This window comes from Acanthopagrus latus, chromosome 7 (genome assembly GCF_904848185.1).
Source record: "Acanthopagrus latus isolate v.2019 chromosome 7, fAcaLat1.1, whole genome shotgun sequence".
NCBI lineage: Eukaryota > Metazoa > Chordata > Actinopteri > Spariformes > Sparidae > Acanthopagrus > Acanthopagrus latus.
The window spans coordinates 29,185,443-29,206,329 of NC_051045.1; the positions used below are offsets into that span (position 1 = coordinate 29,185,443).

Consider the following 20,887-nt stretch of genomic DNA (forward strand, 5'->3'; position numbering starts at 1 on the left):
GTGCCTGGAATTCAGGGGTGTCGCAGTAGTCGTCTGGTGTTTAATCCATTGGGTGTATCTCATTTGATAAAAACAAGTGTGTGTCTGTGGTTTACATGTACTCATGACCCAGACAAGCTAGACACTGGTCCCAGTTGGATGTGGGTGAATGCTTGGAGAGGGAGACTGCAGCCAGCTGGTGGTTCAAAAAGGGCTCCTCTCCCGCCTCGGTCCAATCCTGGAGCAGCAATCAGACGGCTCCAGCCAATCAGTAGGTCCAATCTGCTATCAATCATCCACACACACTCAGAGCAGACTGCTCACACACTTGGAGGAGGAGGGACAGAGCAGCATCATATATATATACACACACAAAATAATAATAAGGCACAGGAATCATTTCAATTTGCAGAATGAGTTTATGTATTTATTCATATTTTGCCTCTGTATTCAGTGATATTCTGATTGTGAAGTCATTTAATAACCCATAATGTGAATATGGCACCCTCTGGACACTGGAAGTTATCAGGGAAAACTGAAATGATGTAACATATGAAACCCCATGCTCCGGTGTGATCAGCCTCACATTTTTGAAAGAGACCATGAAAAGAAAAATATTTCAAATAACTGTAGGAAATTGTTTGTGGTCGTTTTGGTCTGTACAGTCAGGCTGGCACATGTTAAGTTGCTGGTGAATCGGCAAACAAACATAAACATAAAAGTTGGTGGTGACACTTGAGTTTCATCAGTTATCCATCTTCACTCTGGGATGAAACTCCAGTCATGATGGGCGTCAGATCAGTCTGGTCCACTGCAGTGTCCAGTCAATAACAAAGGAGGCGTGTCGGTCTGAAGACTTCTGTGAGGGCTGCCCCCATGTGTCTTCAACAAAGAAGAGACTTGGCCTGCAAGATGGCAGACATGAACGACTTCTGGGGAGTGAGGAAACAACAAATAAGAGAAATGAGAAGTCCCTGTAGTGGTGAAACCAGTTCCTGGTGGTCTTTTAAGACATGCTGGTTCCTCTGACAGCCCTCAGATGTCTCTGGAGTTTTGACATCATGGTGGCATTAGGCTTGGATCCTCAGATACTGGTCATCTGCCCTGTCTGTGACTCATGGGGCTACACTTTGAGGCCTTCCATGCACTGGACCAAGGTTCTGATGTTGAGAGATCGGTCTGCTAATGACACTCTGAGACACAGGGAGTTCATTAGCAACATCAACTTGCCTACCCTCTGTCTGGATATGAGCCAGGTGGCACATCTACTCTGTCAGCTTTCAATAGTTGACCATGTCTATTTGGAATGGAAACTGTGGACACAGTTTTTATACTGTGCTTTTGAGCTTCCACTATATTGTGTGAGTTTTGAGTTTGATCCTTATTTGAATTATAGCCCCACAACTGAGCTGAAGCAGTTGCACAAACAAACAAAACCATTTTTCATAACTCCTACACATGACTCTCCATGAGTAAAACCACTGAAGAAACAAATGTACTGTTGTGCAAAATATATGTATCAATAAGGCTCTTAATGTTATAAGTTATTACATTATTACATTATGCGCATTATCCTTATTAAGTTCCTGCATCTGTGATTTTATTGCATCATAAACTTTTGTTACATTTAAATTATTACATTATAAGTCGTTATTACGTTATTAGCTATAATTACATCATTAGTTTCTACAGATTTTAATGAGAAAAATGCTGAGTATCGGATGTTGTCTGCAAAAAAAGGCCTTCTCTCTCAGTAGTTACTCATGGTGAATTCCAGAGTAATAAGTACATTTATGGGAAAGTTCAGGTGGTGATACACTAATGTAAACATGATTATGAATATTATATTCTGTTTCTGTCAAAAGATTCTCCTGAACCCTACACATTTGGAGCATTAAAGGAGCATTGGAAGTAAAACTATGTATGCTGACTTTTTAGCTCTCTTATGGCCCACACACTCTGCCAGCACTCAAAGTGTTTACATTCAGTCCCAAAACACTCAAAAATCAGAATCAGTTGACCCATAATATACAGTACACCTACATACATTCTATATACTTTCACTTGTACTCAGGTACATTTAATATAAGATACTTTAAGACATTAACTCAAGCACTATTAAATAGTATTTTATCACAATAGCTTTACTGTTACGCAGGTATTGCTTTTTGACTTTTTGTAGGACACAACACTTAACACTCATTTTAAGGGAATCTTAAACAATCACAGCACAATCCATCGTGATCTGGAAATCATCCTGGCTTCCTATTAAATCTGTGCATAGCAATGAAGTTGCAGGTCAAAGACAGGACACCATCTCTGGTTCCATAAATTAAAGTCAGATATGATTTACACTTCTACAACCTCCACACCTTTACTTTCCCCCTAGGAAAGATCAATGCTAGTTCTTTAACGTCAGTTTGGTGTGCCTGAGCCAGTGGGCAGTGTAAAAAAAGCCAGATATTTAAGATTGGTAATTAATATTCATTGTTTTGTCCCTTCTGCTATCATGTTTATAGATCCTGTATCAAAATGCCTTTAGACAGTTTTGTGAATAAACAAAGCTGGAGTGGAACAAGAGATTGCACAACACCCTTTTCTTTACAGATATTTGTGGATGCTGCTCTCTGTGATATGGTGATGTGAAAATACCAGGGTCTGTAATTATAGGCTTTTAAACTTCCCATAACAGCAGCTTGACAATAGCTGCTGTCTTTGATGGTATGTGTCTCTGTAGTCTCCCTAGGCTAGCTGTGCAAAAAAATACTTTGCTCTTTCTGATGGAAAGATTGGGAAGAGAGCAGACATGTTCCAACCCGTCACTATTGTGAATGTGGAGTGATCAACTGTCATGTCTGGATGGAGAGTCATGTCTTAACAGTGAGATAACCACTGAGATTTACTGTGCTATCACACGTAGCTCTGGGATTAGGTCTATAAATCTGTTAACTTCATTGCTGCTTCAGCTTAAGCTTCATTCATAAAAATACAGTCGCTTCCTAGAAAATGCTGCAGACGAAAACATCACAGGACGTTTGTATTTTTCAGAAGACATTATGACATCAACATAAATGTTCCAAGATCCAGTCATTTGTTGTCTGGGACTACAGCGTGTGATTTTTTGAGTAACTCACTTTACTTATATTACAAGTAAAAGTTACGTATTTCAATATTCTGCCACATGATACGTCTACTCTACAACATTTCAGAGGTAAATATTCTACTCTTTACTCCATTACATTTATTTAATAGCCTTAGCGACTACTTACAGTATGTTGTAGATGATGATAATAATAATAATAATAATAATAATCAACAAATAAATTCTGATGTAGAATAACAGGTTAGAATGAGGAAACTAGGCCTTATCATTTATTTCTTGGGAAAAGTTACCCAGCATTATATAAAGTATTTCTCAGCCACTCCTCATCCTCAGCTTATTTCTGCACTTTGTGACTTCAGTAAGTGGGAAGAATCACATGAACTCTGTCTGCCTCAACTCTCTGTGAATTTCCTGAGAACAACCTGTAACTGCTGTGTAGTGTAGCTATATGATAGCTCTGCTAGCTGACACTGCTCGGATCAGTGCCGGGTTTGTGTTGGTGTTTGCACTGCTGTCTAGGCCTGTCAAAATTGCTCCAAAATGACTTTCAAATACTCGTGCTAAAAAAACCCCACAGATTTCGAACCATTCGAATATCTATATTTGCTCCTGTATTGGTACTTGTATTGCATTTGTCGCGTCTCACGTTCAGCAGTGAGTGACGCTGTGCAAGTGCAACTCCTGTGACCTGTCCCTGACCCATCATGCCGTGTGCCCATCGCAAAGCAGCCACTGATGTGTTTTTTTCCACAGTCAAAAATTAATTTTCACAATTGAGTCTACATTTTGTTTTGGGTTTTTTTGTTTGTTTTTTTAAAAAATATTTTTAATATATTTTTTTATATTCAAATATATATTCAAACTGCACAAAACACAAACTTCTACATGATGTTGCTTTAACCAAGTAGGAGAAGTATTGAGTATGGAGATCCAGATACAAAGTAAGCTTGCTTTCACCACTAAAACCACAAAGGGAGCTCTCTGGAGCCATTATTTGTCTTGTCAGCAAAAAAAGGCCTTTTCTCTCAGTAGTTACTCATGGTGAATTCCAGAGTAATAAGTACATTTATGAGAAAGTTCAAGTGGTGATACACGAATGAAAACATATGAATGAACATTATGAATATCATGTTCTGTTTCTGTCAATAGATTCTCCTGAATGCTACACATTGGCGCATTAAAGGAGTATTAGAAGTAAAAACTGACTTTCTAGCTCTCTTATGGCCCACACACTCTGCCAGCACTCAAAGTGTTTACTTCCAAACATTCAGTCCCAACACACATATTCTCTCTCCTGTTGACAGCCAGCCGGTTTGCTTACCCTGCTGTCATTTTGGATAATCTGGTTTCCCCTCCATAGAGAGTATGGCTGTCAGCAGAGGCAGAAGCTGCCAAGCTACCATCCACTTTTGTCTATTACACTGCAGTCATGGATGTCTGCTGCTCTCCTCCTCACTCTCCAGATCATTAACAGCTTGGCAGTTGGCTGTGTAAAATGTTCAATTAACCTGAACATAATATTAATAAGAGAATATGAAAATGTTCCTCTTTTTTTTACCATTGTCTTTAGGGAGGCAAGAGAGGGAAACTGTATCTATTGTTGGCTGCAAAATGAGCTCTACTTATTGGGCAAATTTTAAACACTGGTAAACTACACACAAGTTTTGTGTTTTGCGGTGCTAAGACAGCATGGTGCATACACGCCAAGGAATACATATTGTTTGGAGAAGGCCCCATCTGCTGGTCATAGTGCACAGGCACATAGAGACTGTGAAAAAATATTTTTATGACCCATAATTACATTTGGTCGTAACCTACAGGCTGTAGTAGCTATTACGGCACCAAAAGAGTTAGTCAGTAGTACGAAGGGTGAAAGAGTCTGTATAAGGAGGAGGTTGAGGAGGGGTTGATGGATGGGAGAACTTTCATCCAGGAGATCTCTATTCATGTCCAGTTGGAAAGCAAACGTCAGTCAGTTAATTTGACTTACTAATGTCATAAAGTAAAGTAAAGTAACTGAAGTTACATGCATAACGTTGGTGTGTTCGTAACTGAAATTACAAAAGAGATGTTGTTACTTTAATCTAAACAACAATGTTTTCCTTTGCTACACTAAGTAGTCGATGGCCTTGTCACTGGCAATTGACCTATCCCAGTGATTCCCAAAGTGTGGGCCTCAGCCCCCCGGTGGGTAGCATAGGTATTGCAGGTGGGCCGCGAGAGGTCATTCACAATAAGGTTTTTACCTTTCAGTATTGTTATGAAGTTTCAAATTACCATAAGATATTTATGATCTTTTATGATTTTATGATTATATACTACTACTACCAGCAGGCGATTTGAGTGGGGATGAGGGGGGATACCATCCCCCTTGTTGTTAAAATTAACAAAAACCATCCCCCTTGTTAACCTGCCATCACTCTCCATCCGCCAGTAGCAGATAATATGTTACAAATCACAGACAGCCGCAGTCAGCTCGGTGCACAGGGGAGTCAAGCCAGGCACGGCTGCTTTGAGTTCTGGCTGCCTGGTCTATTTTTTAAGGAAGCCACAACAAGCTGCACAGAGCAGATCACGCCGGCAGGAAGACTCCCGATTGTAGAAAAAAATAAAGGATTACCAGATCAACAAAAGTCCTGTCCTCCGGTAGTCCAAACTAGTCAATCTGTCGAGCGTGCGCTTACTCCCTCACCGGAAGAGACAGAATACATGTCCATGTTACAGCCTGTCATGAGCCATGAGCCTTACAATAGCCTGTTATGAGACTATTCACTTTGCACTGACAGCTAGCTTGTCTGCACATGATCGTAGCTCCCACTGTGGCTTGCAACAGTGCCTGCAGTGTCTGACTTGAGTCATCACAGTCTGTTTTTTCATACACATTCATGTGAGTCAGCACTGTTACCAGAGCCAGCAGGTGATTTGATAGAATTCACTGCAATGGTTCAGGTTTTTCACAGCAATGGAGGAGCATGGAGCCCCTCAAAAGTTCCTGGAAGTTAGCATAAGCTAACTGCTGCTCAGTGTAATTCCTATGGAGCGCACGGTCGGAGCAACACTTGTTCAAAATAAAATGTTTAAAGAATGACATTTTCACATCAGTAGTGCATCGGAATTAAATTGACACTAGTAATTAAGTATGTTGGGTTAGTCGGATTGTCCTCGTCTAGATTAGAAGATTAAGAGAATATTAACAGATAAAAGTTTAGGCTAGCACACTGGATAACGATAGCAACACATGCAACAGGCTGATAAATGTAAATTCTCTTCTCTAAATATAACTTAATCCAACGCTGTCAATTTATACCCACGGTGACGTTAATGTACAGGGAGTTTTTTTTTGCTGTTAAAATCTTTGTACGTGGTTAAATTGCTCCCTCTGACTTCAGCCACCCAAGCTTGCACATCTTTCTCCAGGTGACTGGAGCATCACCATGTAGCACAGCACACCAAGGTGAAGACTGTATTCTAGGACAACATAGCAGATAGGACACAAACAGCTTGACATGCTGATCTGTTTAACTTCTTTAGATACTGTTTTTAATGAATTCATTGGGGTATTAAGTGCATTGGGAAGAACAAGACTGTGAGTAAGTTTGGGATAAGTAAGACTAGTTAACAAATAGTGATAGAAGTCCATTTATTTGCAATGAATTCAAATCAAAATGTAATTTATTTGCTATGGATTTCCTATTAGAACACAGTTATCATCATAATGCTGCTGTGAGTCCAGACTTATTGTGCAGTCAAGTGGCAAATCATTGTTAGTCACCTGTTAGTCTGCCTCCCTCAAGTCTGAAAGTTAAATAAATAAACACATTTAAATAAATACATTTACTGATTATCGCGGTTTTCCTGTTGTTCTCTTTTGTCTATTGCCCGCAAAGCACTTCCTGGAACTTTTGGAGGGCTACATTGACCACGTGATCGGCCAGCGTTTTGAACTTCCGTTGTCGGCACTCTCTCTCTCTTAAGTCTCCACTTGATACCATCCTGTTGTGTAAAGTCTTTTTAAATCAACAGGTAACACGTAGTAGAGAGGGCTTGAGTGCTGGTGAATGCTACAGTGGATTAGTGTATACTGCCATCTGCTGGTTTCTCAGCAATACAAAGGAAGGTACTCTTCGCATCTCTGGACGTCATTAATATCCCGATTACATTTACACACACAAAACACAATTAGCAACAGAAATGTTTGTGTCCTTTCACGGTGAAACACAGATGTAAGGTTAGAACTCAAAGATGCCCTGAAACAGGAAAAGACAAGAAACTCAGAGTTAAAGCAAAGAGCAGACCAAACTTCCTCTGCTCTGAAAGAAGAAAGGATGACCTGGCAGAGGCAGTGTGCTGAGCCAAAACTGGCTTTTGCCCAATCAGACTGAAACTCTGGAGGAAAAGCAGAAGTTTGCTGTTGCCTTCCAGCAAACTCAGTACAGCTCCTAAGTTTCAGTTTGTACACAACCACAATACTGATTTCAGGCTCCACCAGCAGAAAACTGCACTGGATGAGCCCAGAAAGGCTCCACACCACCTGCAGCAGGAATACACTGATCTGTGGGGGAGGCACAGCGATATTAATTCTGACTATCGTTAACTGCACAAAAGTCACACTGCTCTCCAGATCAAATATGAGAGACTCATCTAAGCACAAGGTGCTCCAGAGTTCAGTCCATCAGCTTCCCCTTGAACCCCTGAACCTAATCCTTAACTCTACATAACCTCCCTTAACCAGAAATGTTTTGTGGACTATGAAACTTCCCCTGACTCTGCATGGGAGTGTGAAAATGATGACTCAGTTTTCATTTTTGGGTGAACTTGTCCTTTAAAACTTCTACTATGGAAAAGATTTTCACATTCACAGGTTCTGGAATTTGTAACAGGGGAGAAGTGAAATCTGCCAAAAATAAGGACTTTAAAGTGGAGGAGCTTTTTTCAGCATAAACGATTTCACACACACAAAAGAGATTATTATATGTAGGCCTTTGCCTGATACACATGATCATGTGAGCATATTTCATAGGCTGTTAACAAAGTTGAATACATTTCTGAGTAATTATGAAACATTTTTCATTGAAACCTGTCTGATTGTGTCATATTGTTCTTGAAAGCCTCTGTGTGTTCCTGTATTTGAGGTTTTCCTTCTTGCCCGGATGTAGGCAACATCTATTTGGCGTTTTCGTTAACGTTGTTTTTAGGTTTGGAAGAGGAAGTGTAGTTGGTGTTGATCGAGCTGCCACAGATCCCTCAGGAGGAGCTCTGTGCGCCACGTGATCCTCCTCCAGCCTCAGCTGTGGTCACATGACAGCGCAGTCACACTGCTGCGCGTCCCCTGCTGCTCGGACCGAAGGTAAGCGCCGTCTCCTCTGACCTGTCCTCCTCCTCTGCTTCATGCTCAAAAGGGACTCTAACTAGCATTTTAGCCTGTATGTTAAACCTGATCAGCTGCTAACAAACCGCAGCGACACGGCGCAGCGTGACGTCACACAGCTGAGCTCCACTAAGTCGAGTTTGATCAGACGGAGCAGCAGCAGCAGCAGCAGCAGCAGCAGAGACCCGGAGCTGACCGGCGTCTCACCACCACCATGACTCACTTTCTCACCTGACTGTTCAGTCCGATGGCGAAACATGCAGGAAGCGTTCTCATCTAGATTCTGTTCCGTTGTGTGCGTTTATTCTTCCAAATGAAGTTTACAGTAAAGTCTCTGAGCCGTCCTCCTGCAGTCATGTAGTTGTTGAGTTAGTGTGGTGGCGTGTGTCAATATAATCTTCACTGTGAAATGTATTTAAAGGGAAAGTTCAGTCAGTATCTACTCTCCCCGAGTCAGGTGAAGATTCGTACTCCAAACACATTTCTGAATCTTCACAAGGTCAAGATCACTGTGACACCACGATGGCCTGAAAAACACCAGCCATTATTCAGTGCCATAACTAAAGGAAGAAGAAGGGAGATTGTGGCCATATCTCACATTTAGTCTAATACTGAGTTGGTGACATGTATCTTGGATATCATATCTACCCAGAAACTGCGCTGCTTGAAGAGATCTTCTGGGCTTTTGTTGTAAATGAAATGCCAAAGTTACTAGACTTGAATCAGGATCTGAATTGATGTTCAGTAAGGTGTATTTTTGGAAGTAAAGCAAAACGAAACAAGGGAATATCACACAGCACACCTTCTATTCCAAACTGACCTTCACATTCCTGTTGAAAGGGAAAATGTCTGTGGTGAAGCTGGAGGAGTGTCGAGAGCGTCTTCGCACAGAACTGGACAATGTGGTGGACTTCTGGCTCAGATACTCTCATGACAATGTGCACGGGTACTGTAGTTACACTCAAATGCTTTTGAAATGAAAATATTGTGTGTGCATGCTTTTTTTTTTAAAGTTATACTATCAACTTATATACCAAGCATTCATATCCAACTGTAGTGTGCATGTGTTCGGTATCTTTGTCATGAACTTGAATCTCTGCTTCTTGTTTAAGAGGATTTTTCACTTGTATTGGGAAGGATGGGAAGGTTTACGACGAGCTGAAGTATGTCTGGCTGCAGGGTAGACAGGTAAGTCTCTGAAGTGGTACTGGCTGTGTAAAACATGTACCAGCATGTCTTCATCTGTGCTGTGAATATTCTGACTTTATCTTTCACAGGTGTGGATGTATTGTCGTCTGTACCGAACCATGGATCGCTTCCATAAGCCTGAAATCCTTGAAGCAGCAAAATCTGGTGTGTATGATTGTGAAGCTTGATTCTGCAAGGTTAACATGTTGACTCCGAGCAGGTCCAAGTCCACTACCAAGTACTGTTTGGATTCCACAAAAGCTACACAGTCTTAAAATGTCTAGTTGCTTTCTCCTGAAGTGGTTAGTCTGAAAACCATAAATGTTTGAACCAAATTCAGCAGGAAGACATTTAATAGACATGCAGATGATTTCAGTCTTGACCGAAGAAGCAGAGCACCCGACATCGTGATCCCTAGAGCTGTGTTGGTTGGTTATTTTGTAGAGTCATGCTCCCAAGAGGGTGATCCCTTTATTTCTTACCGACCCAGAACGATTTTAACGTCAGTAGTGGTGAGCCACTGGAACAACAACAAATTCCCTTCTGTAAATTCATTTCAGCTCTTTCATATTATTTGGTATGTTAAAGATTACAGCGATGAGAGTCTGGGCTCTAGCTGAAACTTGAATTCATGCCTTGTTAATTCGAAGAGTGCGTTTAAACACAGAGCGCAAATTAGAGACAACTGAGATTTTCACATTTGTTTTCTGGACCTTTTGATTTTCGCCTTAAAAGTGTGGATGTTAAATGTTGAGCTGGAGCTTTGTGTATGTTTGTGCAATAGTAACGTTGAACACATTCACATTGTTGTAACAGATGGTACAGCACGGTGTTCTTTTATAGGCTGAGTGATTAATGAGTCATGATGGTGTTTGCTTTGTGCTTTCTGCTAATCACCAGGCACATTAATCACAGGCAGCCACAGTAAAGTGCACAACAGGTTGTCACGTTCAGGTACAAACCTGGGATCTGCAAAAAGTTGTTTTTTATAACAACAAAGAAAATCAGGCATGCTTTTAGCTAGGAACATTTTAAAAGGTTTTCAAATCAAACCTTAAAGTGAAACCCTCGCCAATAACCAATATAGGCTTTAATGAGTCAAACCTTCGTGTAAAAGCATAATTATGACAAAAGAGGCACTTTTAAGATTTACCGTAGTTTCGTTTTTGGGCAAGCTAATTTTCAATGGGAGTGCATGGGGCACTTTTACTCTAGCATCAAAATCGCGATTTTTAAAACACTAAGAAGGCTCAACAACATGAAACTTGCTGGTAGTATCACCAGGGTCTCTACACATGAACTCCAGCATTGAGAACATTGTTTGTGTACACAGTTTACTAAAGAGTTTTTGAATGACTCGAGGTTGCTGCTGCACCTCCGGCGCGCCGCGGTCACGGCAGACAAATAGTGTTGACCCCTGAGGGCGACCTAACAGGCAGGAGAGTAATGGTGGACCGCTCCTCAAGCATGCTTGTTAGGTCGCACTCGGGGATGGACACTTTTTGTCTGCCATGACGGCAGCGCGCCGGAGATGCAGCTACTAACAAAAACTTTCTTTTGGACAGCATGTGAAAAGTGCTTCAGACTGATGTGTCAAATCATAACTAATGATCTACTCTTCTGTTTGTATCTTGGAGGAGGGGCATTCCTGAGAAAGTTTGCTCGTGTTCCTGGTACCAGCAGTGGCCAGTGGAAGTGTGCTTTCTGCCTAACAAGAGATGGCAAAGCAGTTAAGATTCAGAGGACTATATTCAGTGAGTGTTTCTACATCTTGGCCATGGATGAACTGAGCAGAGTCACCGGTGACGAGGATATGCAGGTACAAAGACATTATTTAACCACATTGTGGATTATACATAGGATTTGGATAGGAATTGCCCCATTTTTTTTGCCCTGCTGGTTTTGGTTTTTGGCTGCTCGTGTAGTTCATGGCAGTTACAGCTCACTTGCGTGTTTGTACCCACACTTGTAATTCAGACTGCCAGTGTGGCTGCCCTAACCTCTTAACAACCCATGCACACGCGCTGCTCACTAATCTATCAGATAATGCAGACGATGATATTCTTACGCAAAGCCTCTGAGAATTGAAGTCTTGAAGTCTTGTTATATATCTTTGTATCTTTGTCAACTTTTTGTTTTCATGTTGTGACATGCTGTAGATGTTATATGTACTGGATTTGTGCTACTTTTGTGCTGATGGGGCATGTATAGGATGTTGAAATTCATCAAGCTGTGGTGAAACTCATTCCTCGTTTTTTTTGTTGCAACTGTAGCACAATAATGTAACAGCTGACAACATGGGACATCACACTTCCTATTTCTATTACTGGTTGTTGAGGACCACACTGATATGATGTAGGCACAGTTAGTTTATTTGAGGTTTTATCAAAATGTATATGGATAGCAAATTCAGAGTCATTCAAGCTGGGTTTGTATGGAGGGGCAGCCCTCCCTGCAGACACCCTGCCTGTCCACTCACAATGCAGACAATGCCAGCATGCATTTATATATGCTCAATATGCTCCTGTCCTCTCTGTTTAGCCGTGTCTGTTACTGCCACTGTGGCTCTGTTCTTTGGCTCAGGGACTGTTTTGTGCTACTGAGTTAGCTGCTGAATGACAGACTCAGGGGACGTGATCACTGCGCATCATCCCCATCGCTAACCATGTCCACCTAGCTTTAACTCATGTCTTACTTAAAAGAAACTCTGAACATTATCATAATGAACATGAAATCCCACACCACTGTAAAGCTAGCTTGTAATGTAGGAATTTTCAGGGGATCATCAACGGCTCAAATTCTCATTCTCATTTTGTTGTGTCAAAATAAATCTCTGTGGCAATCCATCTGAAAGTTAAAGAGTTCATTCAGTTCATTCTAAAGTGGGCAAAAAAGGAATAAAACACATCAGAAATATACACTTGAAAGTTGAGATTGTAATGAATACATAATAATAATGATAATAATGATAATGATAATAATGATAATGATAATAATGATAATGATGATAATAATAATAATAATAATAATAATAATAATAATAATAATAATAATAATAATAATGATGACCCTAACATGGGGACGTAGTCACCTGGGTTTTATGTCATTCAGGCAGACCAGTGTGGAGATATGCAACACTTTGTGTTTTGAGCAAAATGTACAGGAAGTTGTTATTTGATAACTTGAGTATAAAAGTTAACAGCTTTTGTGTTGCATTTCTAGCTGTGTTGCGAGTTCTCTGAACATGCAGTTCATCAGAGATTCAGCATACATGAGGTTCAGCACATGGATACGGCCTCAGATTCCAGTCTGACAGGATTCTGTCTTCTCTCTTGTGTTGCTAGCTCGAGGCTGAGAATATGATGAAGCAGCTAATCTACTGGGTTCAGAAGGACTCATCAGGCCTGGGCCGGCCTCAGCTTCCTGGAGACATTCCTACCAACAGCATGGCAGTTCCCATGATGCTGTTGTGTCTAGTGCAACAGCTAGTGGAAGGCCGTGGACAGGAGGTGGTTCAGAAGTACAGAGAGCTGGGCAACTGGTGCGTACAGCAGATTCTACAGCACATCCAGGTATGGACACACAGAGCAGGAGAGTTTCTTTGTTCCTGCCCCTTATGAAGGAATGAGATTCAGTTCAGTTGGTTTGTATCTGAGCTGGGGAGACTTAAGTCCAACAACTTCACCTGAGTCTGCCACGTTCTTCACTAACATTGATAAAAAAAAAAAAAACTCAACTTGACTTTTAAAACAGATAAACAGAAAGGACTCGACTTTTAGATAGTGATGTTTATTTTTTTTAAAATACTAATGAATGACTTTCAGTCCAATATGTACAAAACTGGTAAAGTGGCAGAATGACTGTGGCCAAGTCCAAAAATAATGAAACTTCTATTCAAGTAGTATGTTGTTAACGATGGTAACAGGAAAGGAACAGCAGTATGCTGTAACATCTGCTGCAGGCCCACAAATCAGTGACAAGAACATCACTGTATTCCTAAAGCCACAGTACAAGGTTATGCTAACTTATCGGCACAAAATATTGTATTTTCAAACATTGTTATAAATAAAGTTTCTTGTTAAATTCATTGTTTTTTCTCTTCTATTTTATGACATGACTTGGCAAATATCAACAATTCCTGTGTCTTATAGACGCAGTCAAAAAGTACATTTTAAGAGTTTCCACATGTCATTCCATACAGCTGTCTCAGTTCAGATGTGAGACTCACATGTCCAGGTCTGTCCAATTACATGAGGATAATACGGCGACAGAAGTGGCTAAATGACTTATTTATGTGAATTAGGACATAATGCTGTGCCTGTGATGTTTGATTATTGTATATGTAATACAGTTGTGTTCACTTCTTCACTTAGACCTGAAGCAGACCACCTGTGGTTAGACATTATGTCAGTAATGTCCACATGAGAGGAGAAAGTTGTCATGTGTATATCTGGATCTACTGAAGCAGGAACAGGAGCAGTAGTTTGAAATGTGATATCCTGTGTGTATACATACAGTGTTATCAAAGTTATTACCACTACAGACACACTCACAGCTCCCTGTCAGCGATGGGTTCTCTGATTTCCTGCTGACTTCATACAACTGTAGGCTGCTGTGCTGCACACCGTCAATAAAAGTAAATATAAGCAGTCAGTGTGATTTGAAAGTCTTACTCCTGCTGCTTTGAACAGAGTTGTGTGGAGGCTTGACTGTGGTACAAATGATGACAGAGCACCAGCAGACCTGGGATCAGCTAACAACCTCCTCTTAACGGAATGAGCAGGAATTGTTTCCAAATGTAACCGAGTAAAAAAAAAAAACAATTTCTAAAAATAAATCTACTTGGGTAAGAGTAAAAGTATTTTGCCTTAAAAATACCCCCAAAAAGTTACTCAAGTACATGAGATGGAATGGAACTGGTTACTGCCCACTTGTTGGCTAACTAAAGCGAAAGGCTATTTATTCATTGCCACAAATGGATATCTATTACTGAGATGCTGCAACTGTTTGATAATGAAAATAAAACCCAGCTTTGCCAATGTCTGTCTGTCTGTGAACTGATGGAAATGTGGAAACTGGGGCAGATTGTTAAGATTTGCTATGGCCTGACCTGTGACTTGTTCAACATCAGCAATGACTCAGCAGAGACGCGACTTGCCTGATTTTCATTCTATCTTGGGATTCACTTGACTTGAATGTCAAACATTTAGACTTGCTTGTGACTTGCACATGTGTGACTATAGGACCAAATGCACTGAAAGCATCTGACATGCACGTTTTGAAGCCAGCCTATTGTTTTAAATGGCCGTATGCACGTTAAAGCATCTTGACACTCACAGCCTGCAGCTGTGTGGACGTTTGGCGAGACCTTAAAAAGGAAAGAAAGTGAGCGGGAGTGATATCACAGCTGAGGTGCTGAACCCTGTCAAATAGTTTTGTTACAAACTGGTGTATTTTTTTCATTTTAAATGGGCTTTTTCTCTGCAACTGAAGAAGATCTAGATGATTGTCCAATTAGTGTTAAATATCCTGAAGGTAACACTTCTTATTTCTTCTCCTGTAATGTGATACAGAGAAACGGCACTGCTGTTCTAGAGAACGTGTCACCAGAGGGCAGTGAGCTGCCAGGTTGCCTGGGCCGACTGCAGAACCCAGGTAGACACCACCACATTACAGCAAGCACAGTGAGTGCATGAGGAAGCCAGGGTTGAGTTTGTTTCCTGTTCTTTGTTGCTGACCTCAACATTTTCCATTTTCCTTGAATCTTCCCCACATGCTAACCTGTGCTGACTCAGGCCATGCCCTGGAAGCAGGCTGGTTCCTGCTTCAGTTCAGTGCAGAGTGGGGTGACGAGGAGCTCCAGAGGACGGCCATCGACAAGTTTGTGGAGCTCCCTTATCAGTACGGCTGGGATAAAGAACATGGTGGTCTCTTCTACTTCCTTGATGTGGATGGTCACTGTCCCACACAGGTGAATCAATCACTCCTGGAGGTAGTGGGTGCTGTTGCATCTGCTTGTCATGGTAGATATTGTTTGCATTCAGTTGATCACCAAGTTTGAAAACATGCATCAGATCAAGCTGACTGATCCCGTTTGTGTATTTGACTAGTTGGAGTGGAGTATGAAGCTGTGGTGGCCTCATTGTGAGGCTCTCATCGCCTTCCTGATGGCCTACAGTCAAACCAAGAGGCCAGAGCTGCTGGAAAGATTCTTTCAAGTTTATGAATACACCTTTAGCCATGTGAGTTTACACTGCAGGGCCAAGCTGGCACAGTAGTTCCAACTGAGATTTTTCAAAGCTTATTTGACGGTACAGTTTACTAAAAAGAAGGTTTTTAAACAACTCATGTCAGCAGTAGCTTCTTCCTCTAGCCGTCATCATGGCAGCACAGACGTACTCGGGGATCAACACGTCTGGATAGAGTGTATGTGGTTCAGCTTAGCTTTGTGTAGCGACCCTGGTCTCCTACAGTTGTCATGAGTGGAGAAATCAGCTATAGCAAGAAGAAATGTTAATGTACAATGCTGTAACATGTTCATTTCTGCTATACAATTGGCCATTTAACATGGGCTCTTATGGGGTTTGACTCGCGTTTTAAGGCAGCCTAGAGTGGACTGCAGTTTTGGCACTTACACATTGGCTTGATTGTTCAGGCCTGCAGTTTGCCGCTTCGTAGTGGGCATCAGATTTTACGGACCGTGTAAAACTACTCTGTGACATATTTCTTAACTTATCCACTGTCAACAAATGTAAAAAAATGTCTACATTTTGAACTGTAGACACATTTGATGATGATACTTCAGAGAGGGTACAGTTTGAACAAACAAGATACAACATGTTCCAACTGCTGATTTTACATAACATATAAGATCACTTGCGTAAACCTTATGTGGATGACTCGAGGGGATGGAACGTTTGAAGCTGGCCTATTGTTGATTTTTTTTTTTTTTAATATACAAAATCAATGCATTTATATATTGCAGTGCAGTGTGAGCCTAATATATACTGTACATGTGCCTGACTCTGCAGTTTCCTGATGCTAAGAGTGGCGAGTGGTTTGGCTATTTGACACAAGAGGGGAGAGTGGCTCTGGATTTAAAAGGTGGTCCCTTTAAAGGTAAGAATATAATTAATTTGGTAATTGTCAGGATGCCACAGCAACAGAAAAGCCAAATTACTTCAATAAAATGCTTGGTGGGACACAGGTTAGTGTGAAACAGATGGGGACTGTAGTTTTAGCTGCATTTGACCAACTACAGCTGGTACAGAGAAGTCCTGACCTTGTCGAAGTAAAAAAAAGACTCTTCATTAATGATCTGGGTTTTGCCCCATTAAAAGGTTCATGTCTCTGCACTTGGGTGGTGACCAGCTGAGGTGATGCTCAGACTGGGACTTCAATGAACTTTCTCCCAGAAAGTGACAGTCAGACAGCGTCCAGTTTACTGATGGCGACTATTTAATTATATAAGTTAGAGTGAAAAACTTAACTTTGTCACTTTCCAGGATGTTTGGTGGGTCAGGATCTCGATCACTACACATTATAACAGCATCCATATGATTATAAACTGAGGACACCTGGGAAACACCTTGGACGTCATCATCATGACGTGTACCGTCACAGGTCTTTAAGCTCTGTGTGAATGACCATCAGCGGAGAATTGGTGAACCACCGCTGTGGTGATAGTGCAGCTTCTCTGTACGAAAGAGGCTACTGTCTCCTGCACAGGGTCCACAGATGTCAATTGAATTAAATTTGAATTAAACAATGTTTGAACCCTAGAGGGTCAATTTGATTAACTCTGCCGAAGTTAAGAGGCAGGACTTTTCAAACAAACAAAGAAGTAAACAAATGAATTACTACTGCATTTGGGAAACATACAGAGAGTATCTGTAGAGCCTGCTCACAGACTGTGCTGTATTTTGCTAATGTAGCCTGCAGCTCCGATCCTCACAGGAGAGGAGCAGCAGCTACAGAGGTCTGGCGAGCTTCCTTCCTCACCAACAGACTGCTCCATTTTCAAACTTGGAGTCTTCAGAACAAACAGATGCTGACTCAAGTGACATCACTCATAGACCAGACTGTACACAGCTCCCGCAGCACTGTAGGCTTTATGCAACCGTATTCACTGATGGATTAAAATGGTGGAGTTGTCCTTTGAGGTAACTAACATTTCAGTTTATCCAGTGCTTTTAATGGTTTGTATACAGTGTTACCAAACAAATTACCACAAACTAATTGCCTCACAGTGAACCTTGAGGCTTGTGATCCCCCAGAGGCTGTCGATCATTAGGCAGTTTCCCGCTTTGACTCGTTGGTGAGATAATTGTTTCTCTCTTTGTCTTCAGGGTTCTTCCATGTGCCTCGCTGCCTGTACATGTGTGAGTGTATTCTGGATGATCTGCTGGCAACCAAGGACTCAGCAATCTGACATGAATGTTATGATAATGGAACCGAATCAGATGTGTCGCTCCATGCACAAAATCAAACCACAATAATCAGGTTATAAAGCAAAAACGCACTAATTCTTGAAAAGCAACTGCTGTAAAGTTATCTTGTGTCATCTCATCACGTAGATGCAGTCACTGAACACCTCATGAAGTTAGATAGATGAATAGATAAACAGAGAGACAGATTTTATGAGGTGCTCATTGACTCAAACGTCCAAATTACAGGAGACAACGATCCAGGATATCTAATATTACAGTCTTGGATCATGCACTTGACACTCTGACTGAGAGATATAGGATATAAAAATGGGTAATTCCTACTTGACCTGGCTTCATGACTGTGGTTGGTGAAAGGAAACCTATGCAGACCTGGGAAGGACCAACAACCTCCACACAAAAACCTGGATCGAGCTCTGACCCAGGACCTCTGTCGCTGTGAGCCAACATTGTTAACCACTGAGGCTCTTTCCCTGCCTCTTCATCCAGACGAAAACTTTAACACCAAAACACTCCAGTTTTATATCAACATGTGCCTTCTACATGCACACTGGACTTTTGAGCCAGACGTTTAAAAGCGCATTTTTATTTTCTAGTCATTCCAGTTAATTCAGCTAATGTAACAACTCTGCTACATGTGTATTTTTTTCATACAAATTGCTATACTTAAATATTGGTGATCCATAATGTATGTTGGAGAACAGTCAAAAGGGAAATGTGTAAGATTTGGGCAGAATTTGAGTTGAAAACAAAAAACTGACATAACATTATCAACAGAGTGTGAAGAAACAACAATATGTCAAAGATATCTGTGTACTGTGTAGCAGAGATGTGTACTGGAGTTAGCATGCTACCCAGGCTTTCCTAGTAATATCACCTTGAATCACAAGAGGTAAAAGTTTGACAGCCCCTGAAATTTCAGCTGGGAGATACTACAGTGGCAAGTCTGTTATAATTCACAGGTGTTCTTTGCAGTGTAGTGAATGAACAAAATAAACTTGCAAAATGAAAGAAAAGAAAAACTAAATTTCTTACTGAATAGAAAAGTGCAACCATACATCATCTGAAATCAAGTTACTCTCTGTCACCAAATTAAGACAAGTTTAATTGCCTCGTTAACTCATTGTTAAGCATTCACAATCATACTATCATTCTTGCACTTGTTAAATATTCATATTCATATAACACAGTCTTGGTTTATCTTTCCACAGTCACATCTGGTTTGATTAAAATTAATCCTTAATTCACAGAATAAGATGTGAAAATATATCCACGCTGTTTTCAACCGCTGATGCCCGACTCCCTCTCTCTTCTTTACCGCTTCACGTCTTGTCTACAGAGTCATAGTCCTGTATGCCTGTCACCTCAATACTGTATGCCCTGTCTTCAGACAGATCTCTGTTGGCCTTGTAGGCTATGCTCAGTGACCTTTTTTAGTGTCGAGCAGTGTTCACTGTCAGGCTGCTAAACCCAGCTGAGCCCAGTCTCCTGCACTAATTCTGACCTGTGATCCAAGGTTACTGTACAGGCTAACCCAAGGGCCACAGGCTGCACAGCCGCTAATTAGCTAAAAGTATCTCGCTTCAGCCAAGGATGGCTAGCAGAGAGCAGTAGTTGTCAGTTACTCTGGTCATATGCTGCCCCCATCAAATTCTGGCCAGATTTTACAAATGACTTCTTTAAAGCTACAGTATTGTATTGCTCAGGACATGTGTGGCATCCGTAGACATGATGGCCAGTATATTAATTGCATAATAAGATATTACAGCTGATGATTAAATGGAAAATATGATGTATGGAAATGGTAGACGATTAAAAGACCTTTTGTGAAACCAGTCTTCCCTAAAATGTTTTTTGCTGCTTTTATCACAGAACTTTCCAACAAGCTAAACATCCCACTTTAACTGAAGTAAAGCTGGGACAGCTTACCTTCCTACTGACATGGAGCAACAGCTATTTGATGTCATGTTTATTTTCACCTGGTCTCCACCAACTCCTTATAAAGGATCTGTCTCTTTAGCTGATCAATGCTCCACCATGTTCACCGCCCTGTCTCTCTCTGGGTCTGGCTGCTGTTTGGTGCTGCACAGTGGTGTTGCAGCAGGATGATCAGGGCTTTCTCACTGAAAACAGCTGGCTGCCGCTGCTGCTGAAAGCAAAGATGTGCATGAGCTGATATGCAGAATATTTTCAAATTGTAAAGGAAGATAGTCCAACAACTGGAGCAAAAAAAAATACGTAAAATGGCTCCATACCAATTTTTCAGTTTTTTTGAAGCTGATTGAAGGGATGTTATTTACTTCCCTGACACACTGTCAAGCTTGTGCACACACTTCAGACAGGAGGCACATTAAGTACATGATGACACTGACAAGTCTGAAATGTTATCTTCTATTGTGTGCTTTTACTTAATTTTTAATTGTCTGCTCTTCTTCTTTACATAACGCAGGTTTATACTGCTTGTCTGTTGTCTGAATAAGGAATAGTTATCGTAGTTGTGCAGGGCTGTTCTGTTTTTTGTTATTTTTGTCATTTCTGAGAACTTAAATAAAGTTACTTTGAAAGGGGAAAAAAAAGAAAAGAAAATACCCGTACCTCCCGTAGCTCAGGGAGCATGCGCATTAGAGACTTCCTTCAACCGAGCAGGCTAACTTCCAGCTGACTGCCCATGTACTGTAAAATAGACTAGACTAGACTTTCCAGTTTTACTGGACCAACTGGTTTAAATTATGACAGTTAAACAAATCAATTAGCGGGGGTTGTGAGGAGAAAAAAATATCGACCGTTTTACAGACGCTTCTT

At 41.0% G+C, this 20,887-nt stretch overlaps 1 protein-coding gene across 3 annotated transcripts; it reads left to right on the forward strand.

The window, feature by feature from the left end:
• Positions 1-123: 123 nt before the first annotated feature.
• LOC119022820 (renin binding protein) lies at positions 124-19,917 on the forward strand. Of its 3 annotated transcripts, none has more exons than XM_037104168.1 (11): positions 124-250; positions 9,291-9,396; positions 9,563-9,638; positions 9,728-9,803; positions 11,276-11,457; positions 12,983-13,210; positions 15,212-15,293; positions 15,434-15,609; positions 15,749-15,880; positions 16,670-16,757; positions 17,987-19,917. In XM_037104168.1, the coding sequence occupies exons 1-11, from the start codon at positions 139-141 to the stop codon at positions 18,067-18,069; spliced, it is 1,341 nt and encodes a 446-aa protein (XP_036960063.1). In that variant the 5' UTR covers positions 124-138; the 3' UTR covers positions 18,070-19,917. The 3 variants fall into 3 exon arrangements, with proteins under 3 accessions (XP_036960063.1, XP_036960064.1, XP_036960065.1); XM_037104169.1 differs by lacking the exon at positions 124-250 and adding an exon at positions 8,284-8,429; XM_037104170.1 differs by lacking the exon at positions 124-250 and adding an exon at positions 8,664-8,688.
• The last annotated feature ends 970 nt before the right edge of the window (positions 19,918-20,887 follow it).